An 11696-nucleotide genomic window follows, 5' to 3' on the forward strand; every position below is an offset into this window, starting at 1 on the left:
CTTGGAAATAGTCCCTCTCCATATTTCCTCTTGGCTTCCTCTGGGCACTGGAAGGCCACAATTAAGTCACCCTGGAGCTTCCCTTCTCCAGGCTGGACAATCCCAGTTCTCCATCCTTCCCTCCCAGCAGAGCTGCTCCATCCTCTGCCCATCCTGGTGCCTCCTCTGGCCGCTCTCCAGCAGCTCCATGTCCTTCCTGTGCTGCCCCCAGGGCTGGAGCAGCTCTGCAGGGGAGGTCCTACATGTCTGGGTTTCTCCTGAAGGCTTTTCCTGATGAATACTCCAGGATTTCTGGGGCATTCAGACCACCTGACAGCTCCTGTGGGTTGATGGTCACATGTGGTGTCACCTCTGCTGTTCTGGGGACCTCCTGCAGATGTGGCAAACAGCAGATCCCTGTGGAGCCACTCACAAAAGAGAGTGTGGTTTGGCAGCCACGTGGCCACTGCCCAGGCTGGGGGGCACAGGGTGCCTGGGAGGGGTTGGCCTTGAGGCAGGAGCCATCCATCCTGCCAGCAGAAGCTGCCTCTTGGCTCCTTGCCCAGCATGGCAGCACCCTGGGACAGGTCTGGCTACTCTGGTTGGGTTTCCAGCCTGCACGTGGCCAGATGGTGACTCATGAGCCACCTGCAGCTGCTGAGATGTCCAGGCAGGGGCTCCTGCCCACCCTGAGGCCCCCGAGCTCCTGCTGTGACTGGACCGCAGTTCAGAGGGGCTGGGAGACCCCCAGGGCAGTGCCCCCCTGCCTGGCAGAGGGTCTTTGCTGGGCCATGCCCTGGCTGGTGGATGTCTGGAGCTGTGGAGCAGGGAGTGCAGGGCTGGGGGCTGAGTGTTTAGGGGATCAGGAGGGGAGGGAGCTTGGGGAGAAAGGTGTGGGCAGGGTGAGGGGTGGGAGGTGGGGGTGAGGAGCCTTTGGCAGGAGCCCAGGCTGGTGCAGGATGGTCCTGCTCAGCCAGCTCTGCAGCAGCAGAGGGGTTTGGGGTCCCAGCACCCCCTTCAGTGCCAGTTTCCCCGGGTTTGACCCCAAGGAGGAGCCTGGGATGGCTTCCCTTCAGAGGAGGGAAGGCAGGACAGTGCTGCAGTCCCTGCCCTGCCTGACGCCAGCTCCTCGCCCACTCCCTGCCCCATGTGGGCCCTTTAAAACCCAAACGGGTTCCTCCACATTCACTCCCTGGGAGCTGTCCCTGTCCCTGTCCCTGTCCCTGTCCCTGTCCCTGTCCCTGTCCCTGGGCCGGCACTTGTACAACACCCTCAGGAGGCAACACAGCCAACCCCTGCGACTTATGCCCTGGTGCCCAACACCTGGCTGTTATCAGGTGCCCAGGTGCCCAACCCCTGGGTGTTATTCAGGTGCCCTGGTGCTCTCCTGGCTGGTGCTTGCTGGGGCACAGCCAGCCCTGCATCTGGGGACAGCAGCGCATGGAGGGGCCCCTGCCCTGGGGTCCTACAGCAGGTAAGGGGACTTTGGGGCATGGAGGAGAAGCTGTGTGGGGTTGGGATCTCCTTCTGCAGCACTTTGGGGGAGCATCGACTCTCTGATCCCTCCTAAAGCAGGGCAGAACCATGAAACTTTCTTCTCTTGGAACTTTCTTGGGAGGGGTTGGCTCGTTGTGCTCCTGTGACCATTCCAGGGCATGGGTTGACTCTCCTTCAAGAGGAGACAGGAGTCCAGGAAGGAATGGCAAACCCTCCAGAATCGTTTGGGAGGATGTCCATGGCACAGTCATGTGTGAGAAAAGGGGTGCAGGTTGGGTGGGGTCTGAAAATGCAACAAGGTCTGGAAAAACCTGCAGGTTTTATGACGCTCTAGTTTCTGAACTAGTCTAGGAGAAGGGAGCTGAGCTGAGCTGAGCTGAGCTGAGCTGAGCTGAGCTGAGCTGAGCATCCCTCCTCTCCCCTCTGCCCTCTCTGCTCCCCCCTGCCACCTCTGAGGCACCACGGGAGTGCTCCCTGTGCCAGGGGATGCAGGGCAGAGCCTCAGCCTCAGCCTCAGCCCCTGCCCTTGGGGCACTCAGCAGCCCCACACTGCCCCTGCCCTTGGGGCACTCAGCAGCCCCACACTGCCCCTGCACTGGGGGCACTCAGCAGCCCCACACTGCCCCTGCACTGGGGGCACTCAGCAGCCCCACACTGTCCTGCATTGGGGGCACTCAGCAGCCCCACACTGCCCTGCCCTTGGGGCACTCAGCAGCCCCACACTGCCCCTGCACTGGGGGCACTCAGCAGCCCCACAGTGCCCTGCATTGGGGGCACTCAGCAGGGGCACTCAGCAGCCCCACAGTGCCCTGCATTGGGGGCACTCAGCAGCCCCACAGTGCCCCTGCATTGGGGGCACTCAGCAGCCCCACACTGCCCCTGCATTGGGGGCACTCAGCAGCCCCACACTGCCCTGCCCTTGGGGCACTCAGCAGCCCCACACTGCTCTGCCCTTGGGGCACTCAGCAGCCCCACACTGCCCCTGCATTGGGGGCACTCAGCAGCCCCACACTGCCCCTGCATTTGGGGCACTCAGCAGCCCGACACTGCCCCTGCACTGGGGGCACTCAGCAGCCCCACACTGCCCCTGCACTGGGGGCACTCAGCAGCCTCACAGTGCCCTGCATTGGGGGCACTCAGCAGCCCCACAGTGCCCTGCATTGGGGGCACTCAGCAGCCCCACACTGCCCCTGCATTTGGGGCACTCAGCAGCCCGACACTGCCCCTGCACTGGGGGCACTCAGCAGCCCCACACTGCCCCTGCACTGGGGGCACTCAGCAGCCCCACACTGCCCCTGCACTGGGGGCACTCAGCAGCCCCACACTGCCCTGCATTGGGGGCACTCAGCAGCCCCACACTGCCCCTGCATTTGGGGCACTCAGCAGCCCCACACTGCCCTGCATTGGGGGCACTCAGCAGCCCCACACTGCCCTGCATTGGGGGCACTCAGCAGCCCCACACTGCCCCTGCCCTCAGGCACTCAGCAGCCCCACACTGCCCCTGCACTGGGGGCACTCAGCACCTCCACACTGCCTCTGTACTGGGGGCACTCAGCAGCCCCACAGTGCCCTGCATTGGACAGCTTCATCCAGGGGCTCATCCCTCTTCCTGTGTGATTTTACAGCCAGGGATTACTGTCCCTGAGGGCTCTGGAGCTGAGATCTTCCCATCCTCTCTCTCTTGACCCAAGGGCCACGCTGAGAGGATTAATGTTCCTGGGAATGACTTGGCAGGGGCAACAGGCAATGGCAAGAGAGCAGGAGGAGGAAGGAGGAGAGATGAAGAGATGGATCGTGCTAATCATTGCCACCAAGACCCTGATTTGTGTGCACTTTTGGGCACTGCAATATAAGAAAGATATGAAGCCATTGGAGAGGAGGCAACAAAGATGGTTGAGGGCCTGGAGGGGCAGCGTGTGAGGACACTGAGGGCACTTGGTGTGTTCAGCTGCACAAGAGGAGACTGAGGGGAGACCTCAGTGCAGGGACAACTTCCTGGGCAGGGGCAGAGGAGGGGCAGGCCCTGAGCTCTGCTCTGTGGGGACCAGGGACAGCACCCAGGGAATGGCTGGAGCTGTGCCAGGGCAGGGTCAGGTTGGATCTCAGGGAAAGGTTCTTCCCCCAGAGGGTGGTGGGCACTGAGCAGGCTCCCCAGGGCAGTGGGCACAGCCCCGAGGCTGCCAGAGCTGCAGGAGTGCTGGATGATGCTCTGGGGCACAGGGGGTGACTCTTAGGGCTGAGCCTGTGCAGGGCTGAGGGTTGGACTGGATGATCCCTGTGGGTCCCTTCCAGCTCAGCACATTCTGTGCCTCTCCCTCGCAGCTGGGCAGTGCCCGTGGCCGCACCAGGGATGTCCGAGACTTCTCCCAGCAAGGAGGGGCCCCCGGCCGAGTGCCCCGTGTGCTACGAGAAGTTCCACCCCCTGGAGGCCACGCACCGGCAGCTCAGCTGCGGGCACAGCTTCTGCCACGACTGCCTGGTGAAGTGCCTGCTCTCTGCCAAGCTGGACGGGCACATCCAGAGCAGCATCATCTGCCCCGTGTGCCGCTACGTCACCTTCCTCAGCAGGACCAAAGCTCTGTGGCCGCCCAGGGCAGGCACCAATGCCTGGGCACTGGAGATGCCTCTGTCACCCTCCTCCTTGTCCCAGCTCACCAAAACCGAGGCCAGCAACACCCTGGTGGTGCCCAGTCACTTTGTGATGCCGGTGCAGAGCTTTGCCCAGTGCTGCAGCACTGGCACCGGCCCCACGGCCTCGCCGGGGCTGCCGGGGGCGCTGGCACGGGAGGCTCACATCTTCATCATCAGCGACCACGGCATGCCCCTGGTGGACACGGACTGCAGCTCCCTGGGCAGGAGGAGCAGGGCAGACACGGGCAGCTTGGTGTCATCCAGCTCAGCCCTGGGGCTGAAGTGCTGCCAGTCCCCCATGGCCCTCGCCGTCCTCCTCATCCTCACCGTGGCCATGCTGACGGCTGTGCTCCCTTGGCTGCTGCTGGTGAAGAGGGACTCGTAGCAGGGGTGGGATCTGCTTGGGTACCTGAGAGCTGTCACTGATGCTGGGACAGAGCCAGGCCTGGAAGCTCTCTGAACACTCCAGGAAAAAGCCCAGAAGCTGCTTCAGGGGAAGCTCTCTGTGGCTGGGGACTGAATGGACTTTCAGCCCTTCCTGCAGATCTCCAGGTGCTCTCAGTGTCACCGCAGGCATTTGCAGCCTCTTTTCGTTAAAATATGGCAGGACAAACCCTGCTAGTGGGTTCCTCAAACCCTGCTAGTGGGTTCCTCAAACCCTGCTGGTGGACTCCTCCAGTGTCTTAGTGGAGAGGATCCCCCTGCACCCTGTGACAGCGTGGGCAGGGATTGGGGGGTGCCACATCCTCTCTATGCCAGCTCCAGGCAGGCTGTGGCTGTGGCACCCAGGTGGTACTCAGAGCCTGGGCAGAGCCAAGGGGTTGTGTGTTGGAGGATCAGGGCTGCCAGGTTCTGGGGCTGTTGGAAGTGCCCAGGCTCACAGGCTGTAGGGGCTGTTGGGGTATGTGGTGCCAGAGTTTCAGGCTGGAGAAGAATCTCATGGCTTTTCACCCCAGAGATGGATAAATCGCTCCCCAGCCCCTGGGCACAAGGGCAGTGAAACCAGAGGGTGGAGAGAGTGCTCCTGGCCCCTGTGAGCTCCCCCTCCCTCTGCCAGCCAGTGCTCCCCTCCCTGCAGTGCCAGGGGGAGGGAAGGGATGCCAGCTCATCCCCCAGGCAGTCCCAGCTTTGCCCTCCCTCACCTCTCTCTGAGCTCCCCTCCCTCACCTCTCTCTGAGCTCCCCAGGACTGTGCCCATGCCCCTGGTGTCAGGGCACCCCTCCTGCCATGGGGGTCCAGGGGCAGCTGCTGCGCTGTGGGGTGGGGAGTGAACCAAAGTTCTGAACTTGGGATCCCACCCTGCTCTCCTTGCTGGAGTGCTGTGCCCTGGCAGAGTGACAGTTCCTTGTCCCCATATCCCAAACCTGAGAGTTCACACCCACTGGCTCAGTTTGTCCTGAGCCAAACAGGTCTGGCACTGCCCAGGACCCTCCACACCTCCTGGCTGTGCCCCTTTTGGGACTGGCCCCAGCTGAAAGAGCCTCATCCCCTCAGCCCGGGTTTGGGAGGGCAGTGACCATTAGGGATGCACGGCTGAGACCCAGAGGGCACCGTGGCTGCTCTCAGGGCAGGGGGAGAGGGGGCTGCTGGGCACCCCTGTGCCAGAGTTGCCTGCTGGTGCTGGACACCCCTGTGCTAGAGCTGCCCACTGGTGCTGGGCACGTCTGTCTCAGAGCTGCCCGCTGGTGCTGGGCACCCCTGTGCTAGAGCTGCCCCCTGGTGCTGGGCACCCCTGTGCCAGAGCTGTCCCCTGGTGCTGGGCACGTCTGTGCCAGAGCTGTCCCCTGGTGCTGGGCACGTCTGTACCAGAGCTCTCCCCTGGTGCTGGGCACGTCTGTACCAGAGCTCTCCCCTGGTGCTGGGCCCCTCCTCACATCTGTCCCCAGTGCCTGCAGCACCATCCCCTTTGGCCTCCTGACCCAGCCCCTGGTCCCGGGGGTGCTGCTCCTGCCGCCTCATCCAGGAACGGGTGCCCAGAGCGGGCACTGCCACGGGCACCCCAACGTGAGCAGCACAGCCCGTGGGAGGTGACAGTGGGTGTAGGGCTGGCAGTGGGAGGTGACAGTGGAGCAGTGGGAGGTGACAATGGGTGGAAGGCTGGCAGTGGGAGGTGACAGCGGGTGGAGCAGTGGGAGATGACAGTGGGTGTAAGGCTGGCAGTGGGAGGTGACAGTGGGTGCAGGGCTGGCAGTGGGGGTGACAGTGGGGTTGGAGGGCTGGCAGTGGGGGGTGACACCAGGTTGGAGGGCTGGCAGTGGGAGGTGACAGTGGGGTTGGAGGGCTGGCAGTGGGAGGTGACAGTGGGGTTGGAGGGCTGGCAGTGGGGGGTGACACCAGGTTGGAGGGCTGGCAGTGGGAGGTGACAGTGGGTGCAGGGCAGGCAGTGGGGGGTGACAGCAGGTTGGAGGGCTGGCAGTGGGAGGTGACAGTGGGGTTGGAGGGGTGACAGTGGGGTTGGAGGGCTGGCAGTGGGAGGTGACAGTGGGGTTGGAGGGCTGGCAGTGGGAGGTGACAGTGGGTGTAGGGCTGGCAGTGGGAGGTGACAGTGGGTGTAGGGCTGGCAGTGGGGGGTGACAGCAGGTTGGAGGGCTGGCAGTGGGAGGTGACAGTGGAGTTGGAGGGCTGGCAGTGGGGGGTGACAGCAGGTTGGAGGGCTGGCAGGGGGAGGTGACAGTGGGTGTAGGGCTGGCAGTGGGAGGTGACAGTGGATGGAGGGCTGGCAGGGGGAGGTGACAGTGGGTGTAGGGCTGGCAGTGGGAGGTGACAGTGGGGTTGGAGGGCTGGCAGTGGGGAGTGACAGTATGTTGGAGGGCGGCCACAGAGGTCCCATGCTCCCAAGGAGAGGTTCTTGTTCAGGGTGGGACAAACACGGACAGAAGTGTCACCAGCTTTGGGATAAGCCAGAACATTCCAGGGCAACGAATAAGAACCTCTTGAGGCTGGAAAGCAGGGAGCAGTTTGGGCAGAGGAGCTGATGGTGGCCCACCCGACCCTCTGGGGTTCATGCCAGGGCACACTGCCCTGATGTGCTGCTGGCCCTCCCTGGGTGTCACTGCTCTCACCCCTGTGCCCCAGTTTCCCCACCCAGTCCTGACCCTCAGCCCTGCACTGGGCAAAAGTGTTTGAGACACCACACTGGAATGGAAACCCTGTTTCATAAGAATTGATGACCTGAGAGTGACGTGTCTATGCCTCATTATTTAATAATAACCCCTGTTATTAGTCTGTCTAGGGAACTGGTGCACCGTGCCAGGGCAGCAGCCCCTTGCAGATCTGCTGGGAGGGGCAGAGGAGTCCCCTGGGGCAAGGCAGCCCTGGAGAGGTTTGGGCAAGGCAGAGGGCACAGGGAAGAGCTGGGTTGGGATGGGATGGGTTGGGATGGGGTGGGATGGGATGGGTTGGGATGGGATGGGGTGGGATGGGATGGGATGAGATGGGATGGGATGGGATGGGGTGGGGTGGGATGGGATGGGATGGGGTGGGATGGAGAGGGATGGGATGGGATGGGATGGGATGGGTTGGGATGGGGTGGGATGCGGAGGGATGGGATGGGTTGGGATGGGATGGGGTGGGATGGGATGGGATGGGATGGGATGGGATGAGATGGGATGGGATGGGATGAGATGGGATTGGATGGGATGGGGTGGGGTGGGATGGGATGGGGTGGGGTGGGATGGAGAGGGATGGGATGGGATGGGATGGGATGGGATGGGATGGGATGGGATGGGATGGGATGGGATGGGATGGAATGGGATGGGATGGGATGGGTTTGGATGGGATGGGGTGGGATGGGATGGGATGGGATGGGATGGGATGGGATGGGATGGGATGGGATGGGATGGGATGAGATGGGATGAGATGGGATGGGATGGGATGGGATGAGATGGGATTGGATGGGATGAAATGGGATGGGAAGGGAAGAGAAAGGGATGGGATGTAGGTGTCTTGTGCTGTGTCAGGATCATGAAGAGGGGACCAGGGATGGAGGAGGGGATGTCAGCTGTGGACTGGAGCCCCGGGGGTTGGGTTCAGGGGCATCACTCCCTTTGGAGGCATGGAGAGTGTATTCCACAGGGTGGCACTGCTTGGCCAGGGATGGCTGTCAGGGCTGGCACGGGCTAGGGACAGGCAGCAGGAGGCTGGAGATACCCTTGGAATGCCGTGCTGAGCATCCCCTCGCTGTTCTAGGGGAGGCATCTCCTGTGCCATGGGCACGACCCAGGGCCTGTTCACAGCAGCATCTGTCACGTCTGGTGCTCAGGAACAGCTGTGACCCACAGACTCCGAGCCCTCCCCAGCCTCACCTCAGCCCCGGGCACTCCCCATCCCCGCCTCAGCCCCGGGCAGTGCCCCCCGAGCCCTCCCCATTCCCGCCTCAGCCCCGGGCAGTGCCCCCCGAGCCCTCCCCATCCCCGCCTCAGCCCCGGGCAGTGCCCCCCGAGCCCTCCCCATCCCCGCCTCAGCCCCGGGCAGTGCCCCCCGAGCCCTCCCCATCCCCGCCTCAGCCCCGGGCAGTGCCCCCCGAGCCCTTCCCAGCCTCACCTCAGCCCCGGGTAGTGCCCCCCGAGCCCTCCCCATCCCCGCCTCAGCCCCGGGCAGTGCCCCCCGAGCCCTCCCCAGCCTCATCTCAGCCCTGGGCAGTGCCTCTCATGGGTGCTGCTCCCAGAGGGGCATGTGCCTGCTGTTTTAGGTTGGAATCTGCCTGCATTTGGGAAAGCTGCTCCCAGAGCCTTCCTGTGCAGATGGAAATGCTGCCATCATCCTATTTGATTGCTGTTAAAGCCTTTCTGAGCCCTTTTCTGCTGAAAGTCCCTGGGGTGTGTTTGGGTCTCCCCAGATGCTGCACAGCTCATCCTCTCACCAGGCATGTGCCAATTAGAGGACACTGGGGCCACTTCCAGCTCAGTCCTGAGGAACTCAGTGATTTGGTTTGTCATGGTGACCTGATGTCCCAAGGATAATCCATGGCTGCAGCTCTGGGACATGGATTTCATAGGATGACAGAATGGTCTGGTCTGGAAGGGACCTTCAAGACCATCCAGTCCCACCTCCTGCCATGGGCAGGGACACCTCCCACCAGCCCAGGGTGCTCCAAGCCCTGTCCAGCCTGGCCTTGGACACTTCCAGGGATGGGGCAGCCACAGCTTCTCTGGGCACCTGTGCCAGGGCCTTCCCACCCTTATAGGGAAGAATTCCTTCCCAATATCCCATCTAATCCTGCCCTCTGGCAGTGGGAAAACATTCCCTGTTGTCCTGTCACTCCAGACCCTTGGAAATTGTCCCTCTCCATCTCTCTTGCTGACTCCCTTTCCAGCACTGCAAGGCCACAATGAGGTCACCCCAAAGCTTCTCTTCTCCAGGCTGAACAATCCAATCTCTCCCAGCCTTCCCCTCCAGCAAAGCTGCTCCACCCTCTGCCCATCCTGGTGCCTCCTCTGGCCTCTCTCCAGCAGCTCCATGTCCTTCCTGTGCTGCCCCCAGGGCTGGGGCAGCTCTTCAGGGGGGTCTCACCTGAGGGGCAGAGGGGCAGAACCCCCCCTGTCCTGCTGCCCACACTGTGGGACCAGCCCAGGGCACGGGGGGTTCTGGGCTGGGGCAGGTCCAGCTTCTCCCCCACCAGCAACCCCAGGTCCTTCGTCAGAGCTCTCTGCAAATGTCCACCCTGTGCATCCTCCACTCCCACAGTCCTGCCTTGGCTCTGCTGGTCCCTCAGAGATTCCAGCACGGGCCTGTGGGCAGCTGACCACTCACTTATGGCCAAACTGGTGAACAGCCCCGTGCAGTGCCTGGCACAGTGCCCACTGCCTGTGTGCTCCCAACACAAGCATCTGCTTGGGATCTCAGCTGGGAGCTGCTGGTGGTCTGTGCCCACAGCCCGGGTGCCCTGGCTCCATTGTGCCAGCATGTCACTGGTGCACAAAGTCCCCCTGGCTCACGGCCCATCCTGTGGCTCCCAGGAGTCCCCTCCAAGCCGGCTGACCTGGCCCAGCACTGTTCCCCCCTCTTCCCTTCCCATCACTGGAAAGGTCTGGAGTGTTCCATCCTCTGTCTCATGGGAGTCTCAGGTGACACTGGAGCCGTGTCCCCCTGCCCACAGCAGGACCCCAATGTCCAGGCTCTGTTCACCAACAGTCAAAGGCCACCCAAGGCCATGACCTGTGGAGATCATGGGCCAGGTGACCCACAGAGCCCATCATGGCAAGTATTTCCAGTGTGCATGTGGGGGAAGCCAATGGCTCTCTCCTGAGGATGAGGAAGGCCAGTGTGTGTGCACACAAAAACGAGTCTCAGCTGGTGGTATTGGCACAGCTACAGGGCCAGGGACACACTCTGCAGGCAGCCCCAGAGGAGGGGACCTGTCCCGGGGGGACAGGGACTCTGTAGGACTCAGGGATGAAGACAAAGGACTCTCTGATGGAGCAAGATGCTCTGTGAGCCTGGTGTTGGTGTGGGACTGCTCTGCAAGCACATGGCAAGAAATAAAGTCCAGCCTGGGCTGGTGGTGGGTGTTGGTGTGGCTCTGTGTGTCCTGGTGAGTCCTGGGGTGTCCCCATGCCAGCCAGGGAGCTGCCTCTGTGCAGGGGGCACGTGTGTGACTCCTGAGGTGTGCCCCATGCACGTTTTCATGCCCATGTGTTTTGCTTCAAGCAGGTGCCAAGGCACATCTCTGTCTCAGGGAGCATTTGCCAAAGAGACACTTGGGCTGCAGGGAGACACTGGGCATGTCCCACCCCACAGCTCAGCCTGGGGGCTGCAGCACCAGCTGCCCCAGGGAGGGAACTGGTGACACGGCCCTCTGCTGGCCAGCACAGCCCTGCTGTGACCCTGCCTGTGCTCTGCTCTTAAAGCAAACCATAATCCCCTGTCCTGCATGGGTTGGTTTGGAGACACCCCATCCCTCTGAACCCTGCAGTGCCCACACCTTCACTTCTCCATGATAGTGGGGCTGGAGCTCTCCCATTGCTAGGGCAGTTGCTATGGGGAAGGGCCTGTTGCTGGTGCAGTTGCTATGGGGGGCCATTGCTAATGTGGTTCCTATGGGGGATCATTGCTGAGGTGGTTGCTATGGGATGGCCATTGCTATGGCTGTTGCTGTGGGGTGGCCATTACTATGGCGGTTGCTATGGGGTGGCCGTTGCTAGGGCAGTTGCTATGGGGTGGCCATTGCTAAGGTGGTTGCTATGGGGGCCATTGCTAGGGTGGTTGCTCTGGGGGCCGTTGCTAGGGTGGTTGCTATGGGGTGGCTGTTGCTAAGACAGTTGCTATGGGAGGCCGTTGCTAGGGAGGTTGCTATGGAGTCCATTGCTAGGGTGGTTGCTATGGGGGCTGTTGCTAGGGCAGTTGCTATGGGGAAGGGCCTGTTGCTGGGGCAGTTCCTGTGGGGTGGCATGAGGGGGCCGTTGCTAGGACGGTTGGTATGAGGGGGCCATTGCTAGGGTGGTTGCTATGGGGGGCTGTTGCCAGGGAGGTTGCTATGTGGGCCATTGCTAGGGCAGTTGGTATGAGGGGGCCGTTGCTAGGGTGGTTGCTATGGGGGGCTGTTGCCAGGGAGGTTGCTATGGGGGCCATTGCTAGGGCAGTTGCTATGG

General features: G+C 62.3%; 1 protein-coding gene across 4 annotated transcripts; it reads left to right on the forward strand.

The window, feature by feature from the left end:
• Positions 1–1183: 1183 nt before the first annotated feature.
• Positions 1184–7279, forward strand: RNF222 (ring finger protein 222). 4 transcript variants are annotated; one of them, XR_011699388.1, is made up of 3 exons: positions 1184–1453; positions 3799–6466; positions 6583–7279. XR_011699388.1 is itself a non-coding variant. In XM_071573510.1 (2 exons), exons 1-2 carry the CDS (start codon positions 1284–1286, stop codon positions 4490–4492), a joined length of 864 nt encoding a protein of 287 aa, XP_071429611.1. In that variant the 5' UTR covers positions 1184–1283; the 3' UTR covers positions 4493–7279. The 4 variants fall into 4 exon arrangements, 1 of the variants encoding a protein (XP_071429611.1); XR_011699389.1 differs by having other exon boundaries at positions 3799–6273; positions 6369–7279; XR_011699390.1 differs by having other exon boundaries at positions 3799–6165; positions 6369–7279.
• Positions 7280–11696: the final 4417 nt, after the last annotated feature.

Source organism: Pithys albifrons, chromosome 19 (genome assembly GCF_047495875.1).
Source record: "Pithys albifrons albifrons isolate INPA30051 chromosome 19, PitAlb_v1, whole genome shotgun sequence".
Lineage (NCBI taxonomy): Eukaryota > Metazoa > Chordata > Aves > Passeriformes > Thamnophilidae > Pithys > Pithys albifrons.